The sequence below is a fragment of the Agrilus planipennis genome, unplaced genomic scaffold (genome assembly GCF_000699045.2).
Source record: "Agrilus planipennis isolate EAB-ADULT unplaced genomic scaffold, Apla_2.0 scaffold74, whole genome shotgun sequence".
Lineage (NCBI taxonomy): Eukaryota > Metazoa > Arthropoda > Insecta > Coleoptera > Buprestidae > Agrilus > Agrilus planipennis.
The window spans coordinates 373,687-385,877 of record NW_020438975.1 but is presented as its reverse complement, the minus strand read 5'-3'; the positions used below and the strand labels follow the sequence as shown (position 1 = coordinate 385,877).

The following is a 12,191-nucleotide window of genomic DNA, read 5'->3' as shown; positions in this document are numbered from 1 at the left end:
ACAAGGTCCACTTGTGTGGATATCTACTTGCTGAAAACGAATCCCGGCGTAGCCAACCTCAACGTGATAGGCACGTTAGCTTAATCGAATAAAATAATTCGAAGTGGTCTGTATTTTGTCGAAACTGCCAGACGCGGATCGCGATTTCGATCTTTTTGGATCTCATCAGCGCGTTTCAGAAAATACTACAAACGGCGCAGTAAACGCCATCTGTAGCACGGAGTATACGTAATCCTAAAATGTAGCATCGTACTACAGATGGCGTTTACTGCGTCGTTTGTAGTATTTTCTGAAACGCACTGGTAAGACAGCAGGTAAAAGTCGGTCTGTGTTCTGTCGGAGCTGTCTGCGACGCGCTGATGAGATCCAACAAGATCGAAATCGCGATCCGCGTCTGGCAGTTTCGACAGAATACAGACCACTTCGAATTATTTTATTCGATTATGGTAGTTTTAGTTAAGGACGTATTAGAAGTAAAAACTAGAGTTAAGGATGTGGGATGTTCTAGTTTTATGGAAATACAAAGTTTAGCTCCAGATAGGAAAAATGAAGATGCGTTCCCAATCAGTCTTAAGACTGACGACCTTCTGATGGTGACGACCCATTTTGAACATCGATTTTGTATTATTTTTATATTGAAAATTTGTTCATCTGTATTAGATTACGTTCTACAATTATGACAAAAACAAACATGACCCAAATGCATTGTCCGTCGAGATAGGCCACCTGAGATTATTGCAGAAATTAATAGATGATATGTTCCACAGTTGTATTTAAATGGGACGTTTCCCGATTCTATGGTTAGTTTTCTCGTCAGGAGGCGCCAAAAATTTACCATTATTATACAGTCTACCTCGAAGAAGAAATTTGCATTACAGTGATTTTCTTCTTTCAATTTCAAATCAAAGTCTCGCCACGAATGTACCTTTTAGTCCAAAAATAGTAACACGTTGACCAAGGGTTGTTGTACCTATATAATAATTCTCGAGATCTCATAGCCTTTACATATGCTTCCTGCCTCCTTAAGTCGGTCAGATTTACTTTTGACGCATTTTTTTTACGGTTGCCTATTACCGATTAATCTGGCATCCCAAACAATAGTCTTATAAAAGTTTTTAACGTATTAATTCCGTACCTCCCGTAGCTCTTCGGAAAAGATATTTCAACCTGTTGCTTGCATCATTTGTATCCGTCCACGTCACGATTTGACAAATCTTGTCTAATCGTCTAATTCACCGGTCACAGAAGAGGGAAGGATTACCTATAATTTCTTCCCTTTGTTACCTCCGTCATTCACATATCGTGTCCCTTTAAGGGCCTAAAACCACTTAATGCGGGTGACGTCTTTGTATCTTGTACGTTATGTGTGTATATCTGTCTGTGTTTTGTGCCGTTTTTTAACGGTCGACTGCCCATATGTTTCCTTCACTTCTTCGAATAAAAAAACTGAAATTATTGTAATTATGACTGAATACCGTAGGTACCATATGTCGTTAGTGGACGACTATGGCCCTTCTGACTTAGCGCCTTTTGGACCAAACGATTGTCTGACACCTGCCGCATACGGGAATCGACCTAAGGGTTCTTCGATCGTCGTTTGAAAAACAGAAAAAAACGACAAAGTGCAAGGTGCTTTATGTATATATACCTGTTATATAGTATGTAGATATATGTATGGTCGGTAGGGTAAGGTGCATGTGTGAATTATTATTAAAGGAAGTCGACCCATCGGAAATCGTTCCCGAAATATAACTGACGTATGTTTTGAAAATAAATATTAAACTGGACGCAAAAAATTACCGAAATTATCCTTCTCAGATGGTCTACCGTATGTTGTCAGTTATATAAGTAATAATTACGATTGGAAACCCTTTAGTTAGGAAAGTAGTGTTAAGAAAAGGATCACAGAACTTTTTTCTTTAATAATTAATTAATCCTTTGATTGTAAAGTATTTATTATGGTTATTAGTCATTAACAATATCCTTCATTTAGGATATGAAACAACTAAGAAGATAAAGGTTAGACCTAGGGAATTTAGAACGTACTTAGGAAAAAAATTTTTTTTTGATTTATATTACTATATAATTTAATTTTTTTCCAAATCAATTTATGTTCTGTAAAGGTTAATAATAAATAAAAATAATACAAAAATACTGGTATCCAAGGGAAGAAAAAGTAGGAAATGAGCAAATATAAAGATAGGAGACGAAAATTAGAAGAAGTTACTATTTTAGGTATTTAGGTAAGTCAGATAATTCAGGACGGAAGGATCAGTAGGGATATAACACAGAGAATAGCGAAGGCTCGCGTCGCCTTCAATAAAAAGAAGTCACTTCTATGCTTGGGAACGGTTAATTTAGAAATTCCAAAAAGATTGTTAAAGGTGTATGTGTGGAGCACGGTGCAGTACGGGTGCGAAACATGGACAGGAAAGAAAAAGGTTAGGTTAGATTAGCGTTCAAAATGTGGTGTTACAGACAAATGATGAGGAAATCGTGAATAGAGAAAGTTAGAAATGAAAAGGTATTATAAAGAATAGGAGAACGGAGGACTCTATGGAAGTCAATAAGAAATAGGCGAGATAGGTTGGTAGGACACCTTCTCAGACATGAAGGTCTGTTCAGAGACATATTAGAGGCAGAAACGGGAGTTAGGAGGGATAGAGGTAGACCTAGTTTAGATTACTGTTCGCAAATAGTTCATGATGTGGGTTGTTCTAGTTTTAGGGAAATTAGTATAGACAGACCTAGATGAGGTTACTGTTCACAAATGCGAAGATTAGCTCAGGATAGGAAAGAGTGGAGGTGCGTGTCCAACCAGTCTTAGGACTGATGACCTTATGATGATGAAAGGTTAATATCAGAAATGGGGTCAGACAAGGAAGAAGAAGAAGAAGAGAATAAAACAATGGCAATAAGAACTTCCCAGAAACAGTTTTTTGTACACTTAAAGAAAAACTTATTAACTTTATGTATGATTTTGACCCTATTGTGTAACGATTTAAACAGGTACTTATTACTGAATAACTTAACTACTCACCTTTATGTGTGTCATACGATGATAGTACAGATTCGAGGATGCCGTAAACCTTTTCAGACAAACCGGGCACTGATGGGGCTTTTCGCCGCTGTGTATTCTTCTGTGCGTGTTCAACGAAGAGGACGTACTAAATCCCTTACCGCAGACCATACACACATGAGGCTTCTCTCCTATATACGTAAAAATAATAAGGGATGTTGCCACAAAAACTTGTTGCCAAAGCTTGTTAATTTTAATGAATATATGTTCCAATAGAGACGGTATTAAATATAATAAATTCCTCTATGGCGATTAAGTTTCCACAAGAATTAACTTTAGTCTTAAATGGCTTTTTTGAAAATATATTATAGGAGTTTCGGAATACTTACCTGTGTGCGTCCTCATGTGCCTTTTGAGCAAAGACGGTCTGTCGAAAGCTTTGTTACAAACACTGCATGGTAGCAGCGCCCTTTCTCTTGGTCTTGCTCTCGGAGTGGGTCCACTTGATTCCAGAATATCACCTTGCGAACTAGCCGCCGAACTGTCTCCAGATAGTGATTTTCTTTCGTCTTCAGCTGACGGGGGTGAATTTGATAACGCCCTTGATAATAAGGACATCGACAGATCTAAGGGCGAATCTGTAAATTAAGAGGAGCCTGTTTTGAAGAAAGAATGAATAAAAGCAAATGTTGTAAGATGCAAGTGAAATTCATTTGCTACTGTGGACAATTTAAGGATTTCTAAGATTTGATACAAAGAGTATTCGATGACGAAGGGTCGACGTCTTCGGACTGATGACCCTGTGATGATATTGATGTAGGCAATAACCGCCCCCCAGGATCAAAAAACTGTTCCATTGCTCCTTATTACCCGCTGCGTTTGTTCCAATTAACGTCGATTTTTATCCTTTTAATTATGTTGCATTAAACATGACGTTGCCCCGTCTATTTTCGGCGCATCTGAAAGAGTATTGCGCACACGTAGCAAAAATGGAACTGAACAAAAGGAGAAGTCAGAGTCCGTATCCCGGTCGTCCCGAAAGACAATGGCTAATTTAAGGAGAAAAGTCGGACAGATTTACGAGAGCGACTCTCGTTCGTCGCAATTTTTATTCGCTTCGCTCAAAAACTGGAACCATCTGCAAAAGAAACCGACGAATGCTAAGTGGATGATACATTTACATCTCAATAAGGCACGAATGTTGCCTCGAACTGACTGAACGAACGAAATGCATCTCGGCGGCGCGAGGTCTCAGCGCTGTTGTTCTCTTGCCGAAAATATAAAACGAACGTCTTATATTATTATGTACAAAAGCGAACGAATAGAAGGAAAAGACGATCCTGTTTTATACGATATTATAAATTGGACGGTCGCGTTCGAGTTCATAAGTCACTTCCTTGAAAGGAGCATTTGAATCCGAAACGTCAGCGCTCGTTAAAGGCTATTTATTAAACGACTTGTTCGTTATGGTATTTTAAAAATGAGACAAAAAGCCATCTACCTTCTGGGCCCGCTTACCGACACCATAAAAAAATATAAATAGAAATAGGTTACAGAAAAAATTAGGATTTTACAAGAAAACCAATGTAACCCGTCCAAACTTCAAGGATTATACACGTCCTGGGGTTAATTGGTCAGGACTGACTAGTGTATTTATATATGTTTGTCCATCACTCAATTAGTCAATTGTAAAGACAATTAATTTAAATCATTAATGACTTAAAGTTTTCTAAAATTTCGTCCAATTGTATCGAGCGGTTTGAAAGATACCATAATACCATATTTTTTTAATATAATACGCTCCTTTTGACATATTCAAATTGGAATTGAACAATTTCATAGAAACGGGCAGGCCTGTGTTCGAGTGTTGCTCATAGGTATGTTCTAATGACACGTTATAACCATTAAAGTTATGGTAAGTATTTATATTGTAAAATGTCGTCAAAATTAAAACGTATGCACCACCTATAATGCATATTTTTGCAAATTTACACCCGATTTACGTGAAGATATTCGTTTATCTGATTCGTCGGCATTAATGGTGACAGTGGTGTAGCGGCAACAATGGGACGCATTAAGATAATTGAGCGGACTGCCTGTGAACAAATCGCCCCTAAAAACGACGCTGCTGCAAAAACGCGTAATTTATAGGCGAGTCGAGAATTACTTGCATGCATTCACACGCACACCGTCGTCTCCGATGGAGCCCTATACGACTCTTTAGAGCCCCCCCCCCTCCGTCCCCCGATCGAGTTCCTTCCTCACCCCCATCGCGTCGCTTCTTTCATTCCGATCGTCCGGACCCCCCCGAGCATCTCACTTCCCCCAAACCGTTCCACCGACAACGCAACGGTTGCAACGACTTTGCTGGATGACTTTATCTCTTCATCCATCGTTATATTTATTACCCATATGTATTCGAGTAGTAGGCCGTGTGTGAGGAGGAAGCCTTATGTCTGTCTGCTCTATATGTCCTCGGTAAACAGAGTTACCTTTTGACCTTGTCTCTTGAAGTTAATTAAAACAATGTATGTAAAACTTGTCTAAAGGCGTCGTGGAAAAATCGAATATGCGCGGAAACGGGCCACCGAGCATCTTTTTACAAATTTAGCCACTGCCCATGCATAGAGATGTTCAAAGACAATTACTTTTTGACAGTATTTCTTGAAGTTGACGAAAACAATATCTGTAAGACTTCTCTAAAGTTTATGAGGCACCGACAACGTCGTAGAAACATCCCCTGAATCGAATATCGTCAAAAATGAGGTAAAGAAATATGGAGGTTGATTCTACAAATAAATGATGGTAATTTACCTTCCAAAATCGAGTCCATCGTTTGTCTATACAAAGATGCCCTCATCCTAACGAAAAATAATTCTTCAGGTCTTTCTGGCAAGTAATATACTAATAGTTCTGTATCCGGTGGTATTGGTTTGACGGCTTCGTATACGGGCTCGCCTCGCACTTTTGTCGCGACGAAATTTACGGCGGGGTTGAAGGTGGTCGCTACACGTACAAAACGTACCCAGTTACAATGACGAACCCTCTTTAAACCGCTACCGGATATTTCGTCGTAACAGCCGAATCGGTGACGAATCTGAAAGTAGAAAAAGATTTAATTAAAACAATGAGTATATTTTTTGCATGTACTTATTTAAGGTTTAGAACCACAGAAGGATAAAAAGGACTCCTTTAAGTGTGACATTGTCCGGATTTTTATATATTATTCGTGATATTTTTATATAAATACAAGGAATTAGGTAATACCGGTTTGCAAGGGAAGAAAAAGTAGGAAACGAGCGAATTTAAAAATAGGAGACGGTATATTAGAAGAAGTGGCTGATTTTAGGTATCTAGGAAGTCAGATAAGTCAGGACGAAAGGAATAGTAGGGATATAAAGCAGAGGATAACGCAGATGGGATATCACTTTTATGCTCGAGAATGTTTCATTTAGAAATTCGGAAAAGGTTGTTAAAGGTGTATGTTTGGAGCGCGGCGTTGTACGGGAGCGAAACAAGGATAGTGGGCGCGGCGGAAAAGAAAAGGATAAAAGCGTTCGAAATGTGGTGTTACAGGCGAATGATGAGGATACCGTGGAGAGGTATTAGAAAGAATAGGAGAACAGAGGAATTTGTGAAAGCCAATAAGAAATAGGCCAGATAAATTGGTAGGACACTTTCTCAGGCCTGAAGGTCTAATCAGAGACATATTAGAGGCAGAAACGGGAGTTAGGAGGAGTGGAGGTAGACCTAGATTAGACTGCTGCTCGCAATTAGTTAAGGATCTGGGTTGTTCTAATTTTGGGGAAATGCAAACATAAGCTCAGGATAGGAAAAAAGACAACCCTTGCTACGGTAAGAGAATTTTCGACAAAAATCGAATAAGTTAAGAACATTGAAAGATTAGCAACTTTATTTAATGTTTTTTGTGACATATGTGACGTATGTAATGGGCAGTAATCATGTTCGATAAAAAAAATCGTTAGTATCGATCCAGGATCTGTTGTCTTTTTATCTGTAACAACTCCAATAATATATCCTGTGCAATGGTACAGAGGCATATAGGTTTCCCTTTTGAAACATAAACATTATACACACGTTCCGAGGATGGAGAGGCGACACGCGGGTCCGGGGACCGGCCCTTTGAGCGGCCAGAGCCGGCCATTGTACGGGAACCCTTTTATCTCGCCGCTGACCGTAGCAATTGCTACTGTTATATTGTTTCTGCTGCTAACGCGTCTCAGTCTCGCATTCTGCTCGAATAACTTAAACGCGAACATATCGAGCAGTGGCTGCAGCAGCAACAGCGAGCGAGCGAGCATACACACACATACGCGAATCGACCCCGCCAGACAGCAGCATCTTGCAGGAAGCGGCAAGGAGAAGAAGGGCGATCAGATGGTCCTATCCGAGCGACTCTGCTGTGCCGGCCACTATCTCGCCATGCCTGCTCCTGTCCTTTTCGCAATGCCGATTGAGAACAGGTGAATGGGACGCAAAAAATTACTTAATGAAGATGGAAGAGATCGATGTGTGAAAAGGATGTTTTTAACATTTCAACCATCGAATCGACTCGATTCGAACCGACCACTCGGTTTCATTTAGTTAATTAGAAGTCACGCAATCGATGATGTATGAGACGCTCATTTTATAGTATTAAAGAGTCTTCAGTAAACCTCGTCCTAATAGGAGTATATACACATAGTGAAATCTCCAGAACTCGAATTCTGCATCTGCAGGACTTTTTTTACATTGAACTATGAACTGAATCTTTTATCATATTTATCTTTTCTGAAGCTCGTTTTCTAAATTCATTGAGTTTAGTTGTTGTGAACGATATTGCAAGTACATTATTATTATTGTAGCGAGCACTAGAGTATTTGTGTGCGATCGGGCACACGTGTGTGTGAGCGGCTTATCGATTCGCCGACTAGCCGCGGGCGCCTTTCTTCATGTGCGCCGTATTTGCAAATGTGTGTGTCGTACCTGCGTTCTGGGAAAGCAGCTAAACAGTTCAGAGAAAAAGAAACTTTTCCGGACGTTTCGAGAAGGTTCCCGAAAGGAAACAAAAGGGTATTTAAAAGAAGAGACGATCGCCGAGAAGGAGTAGAAATAAATTGACAGTGATAGCAGTGAAATAAATAGAGCAGTGAATAGTGATATATTAATAATTAGTGTAAATAAATAGTTTTTGTCGTTGTCAGTCTTAGAAGTTTTTCTATTAAACCCACGAACATTACATTTATAAAAGTGAAAAGGAATTAATGCAATGAGAAAGGCCAGGACGACAGAGAGAGAAGAACAGTGCCGCAAAGATGATGATACGTCAGTCCGGATTCTCCAATTTAATGTAGCTTAAATAAAGCAAGAGGCGCCAGTGCAGTAGAATATCGCGACATCAAACGAGAGCGAGAGTGATAACTGTTTAGTTGCAATACCGCTACCGACAAGGACGGACGACCGTCTGCCCAGATTCCAGACAGTTTTTTAAGAAGCTGTTAGCGGCAACACAGTTTCAACAATATCGTGTCCGACTACTGAATGTTGTGTCGCTCCTTTTCACTTCATAAATCCGCGACACGTAATAACATTGTGTGTATAATACGAATTATGCTCTTTAATTTGATGGACCTTACTATAATTAGAAACTTGCTCAAAAAGGCATATACATATGTAATATATTTCATAATTTGTGTAAGAGATATCTTTAGAGATCGTATTTCGGGAAATTTTCGCCAAAAAGTATTTTTCATCACTATTCCTAAAATTAAATGAATATGTTTGGAGTACAGCCTGAAGAGTGATGATAAACATTAATAGAAAAGGTTAGAAATGAGATGGACTGAGAAGTAGACGGAGAGCAATGTACGCCGTAGAAATCAGGAAGGAAAAGAGAAAATACAGTGGCAGGGCACCTTCTAAGACATGAAGGGACTTATTGTTACAGTCACATTAGAAACAGAAAATGGTTTACAGCCCAGTAGTGGAAGTCCTGGACTATTTTCGCAAATGTAAAAGTGTGTGGACTCTACCTGCATCGAACCTGGAATCGGATTTACTAAAGCATCTTCTAAGGCATGCTCTGTTAATACTTATGAAGTCCTAATTTCAACTCTGTTACGTCATGTCCTATTTAGTCTGATCTAACCATAACGGCGACACCCTATCTGAACCCTATTAAGACTAATATGGCCCTGATGTGGATACCTTATTGATTGATTAGGCGTAAAGGTTTTGAAGCGTTACATTTTTGCTCCAGCCCCAACAAGATAGCATGATTAGCACCAAATGGTAAAAACTGATCGACAGGGGGTAGTCCCATCCGGACTAGTCTAGATGCCTGGTGGGACCCAAATGTTTTAAGATCTTTCATTTCTGATCTAGCTCCAATCCGAACCGCAAACCTTAACAGTTTCTAGCCGGGTTGTGGTTTTCAAGAAATGAATGTATTGATTCATGATAGGAAGAACCACATGTTCGAGAGTTTCTAGAACGTTACCTAACATTTACTTACTATTAAAAGAGCAATAGATAAGACTACAGTGTGGAAAAGATTCATATGTTCCTTATCTTTTTACAAGTGCGCCAGTCGTTTGGTTATGTCACGCAGTACTCCAGTACGAGATCTGATTCAATTCTGGTTGGCATTTACTTAAAAAAATATCAGATACTAGAAGCCATGGTAAACACCTATCATTAAAAGTGTAGTAGTGTGTAATATTCAAAAGCACACCTACAAATTAATTAATAACAATTTCCATAAACGGTTAAGTGACAGTAGTCAAGTATATGGCGCACCCCGTGACTATCCTAAGGCCCCAACTGACCCATCGCAATTCTTTACAGCATAAGTTAATATATGCTAACATTGTTACAAATCTGACCGCTGAAGTTAATCATTTATTTATTTGAAAACTGCTCCCTTTATCCGCGATATCCTTGACGTATTACATACTGAAAGGACTATTGAGCAAACTTTACTATTTTATCGCACGGTGGATATCAAAGGTATTTCTGGACTTAATACGGTGTCTAATAACGTTTTGTAATAATTAATCTTGTATCTATGTATATTACCATTATTAAAAATTATAAGAATGCCATAAAGTGTATCATTATGGTAAAGGTAAATAAAGGAACAGGTGGTCGAAGCATTTAACTTTTAACATATGTATGTTTGCAACATGCTTATTATCAACGCCAGGAGTTCAATCCTGCCCTAAGCCGATAAAATTGAATAAATCAGCAAGGAAATTGTAATATACGTATATGCCATTAACAGCGATAAAAAATGTGGTGACAATGTGATAGAATGTGTAAATACTATTCGTTTGTTGTCTACGTATAATAATGAAAAGAAGTACGCGGAATGCTAGGGGTATTTTAAAGATCAAAATCCTTGTTTTCAATCAATTGCTTTCCAATATTCAAGAGACATCTTCGACAACGCATTTTTTGTCGCCACCTACAGTAAAAGTTCCTTATTCACGCTTATCTTATTCGCTGGTGAAAAAATTGCAACCCAATTCCTGTATTCGCAGCTAAAAATTTCATTATTCGCGGATGCAATGGGTAAACAGAAAAGGATTCGGTGTCATTTATTAAGGGGATTAACCGCAATAGACCGCTCGTGCTTAGTGTGAATTTTTCCGAAAATATGGGTTTCTATTCTAAACATTGTGATTTAACGTTGCGAGATAAATATCTGAATTTTTGTATGGTAACAGACAAAGGTTCACACTAACTCGGCACCTTTTTAGTTTTCAATAATACGGTCATTAAAAGCATTTACAAGTGCTTAAAGTTAATACTTCTTATAGGACACGTATTTTCAATAGAAATTAAGAAATTAAAAAATGGCCTTCGACAGACTTTAGAACAAAGCTTTACCTATCTTACTACAAAATTTCAAACCTCTGTTCCAAACATTAAACTCATGATATCTAGAACCGATAAGCATGTTTTTACTCTACGGCGTGTGTACTAATACTGAATCCCCTTAATGTATCGGCATCTTTTGACTATGTACTGTTGGTACGTGCGGAGACAGCTTTTATAAAAGATGTAACCGAGTGGACTAATTTGAAAATTGAAAACAAAAAAACTCTTGCCTAAAGCTGACTATAACGATTAATTTTAATTGCGAATATATATACATTGATTTTATTTTGATACATATTGGTTTCATTTCGGAACCTTAGAACGTATCCCCTATGATTCCAAACTAATTACCATTCCATATTCACGGTTTCTGTTTTCGCAACATATTTATGGAACGTATACTTTTTAGCTTTTACTGTATATATAAAGTGTAAATTTTTATCACATTACGTTGACTATTTTCAACCCCTCATAATGAGTGTATTTTCCGTTTTTCTTTAATTAAATTTAGACCGGTTTTGTTACTTGAGTTAGCATTTCGATTCAACCGCTTGTTAGCTAGCAGAAAACACACAATCTAGATCGAATAATAAACGTCATCGCACCGTCTTTTATATAACAAGCCGCTTGTTGGTCCATATAAAAGTCCGCGGTCGTCAGCGCCGCCAATAATGAATAATGTACGAAGAGACAATGATAACTAACTAACAAATGCACAAAGACAAAAAGACTCCACAAACACAACGTACGGACGTATCTGTTCGCAGTGTCTGCCATTGCGGCAATTGTTATATTCGAAAAGGAAGGTAATAAGCTGGCTAGGCTTTGCACTGCCACTACTTATTACTAACTGCGTATTCGCTCGGTATAGTAGGTACTCAATTCAATATAATAATTCCCATAAATCAGACGTTATAACGCTTGTTCCAAACTTCTCATACGCATGTTGGCACGGCCGCCATGTTGTGTCAGTATTTATGGCCCCATGATTGAACCGGGCTTCATGGAGACGATTTATGATATGTTGCCGTATCGTGTGAACTTCGGAAGTTCTCCTTCTTTAACGGTTATGGGACAGACTGTATATAACAATCGTATAATGAGAACTACATAGTATTTTTAAAGGTCTCTCTAATAGGCATATACGAGGGTGGATTGATAAGTTTCCGGCCTAACCAAGAGATGACGCCACTAGGCCTACCTTGAGGTGACATTCTATAGTACCATCCTTGGATAGCTTGTAGCTATAGTTTCAGCCCGATCTCCTTGCTAGTGTAGGTTTGACAGCACG

At 38.6% G+C, this 12,191-nt stretch overlaps 2 protein-coding genes across 2 annotated transcripts in view; one reads left to right on the top strand and one right to left on the bottom strand.

Annotated features, from left to right (window-relative positions):
- Positions 1 to 12,191, top strand: part of LOC108734853 — a 248,161-nt gene that overhangs the window by 98,078 nt on the left and 137,892 nt on the right. The window lies entirely within an intron of this gene.
- The window catches only part of LOC108734852 (zinc finger protein 391-like), a 233,816-nt gene that overhangs the window by 90,852 nt on the left and 130,773 nt on the right, over positions 1 to 12,191 (bottom strand). Inside the window, exons 2-4 of the mRNA XM_018466561.2 lie at positions 5,834 to 6,116; positions 3,409 to 3,657; positions 3,041 to 3,210 (exon numbers count right to left, since the gene is read on the bottom strand). Coding sequence (XP_018322063.1) covers positions 3,041 to 3,210; positions 3,409 to 3,657; positions 5,834 to 6,116 — 702 coding nt within the window. The remainder of the gene's footprint in view (positions 1 to 3,040; positions 3,211 to 3,408; positions 3,658 to 5,833; positions 6,117 to 12,191) is intronic.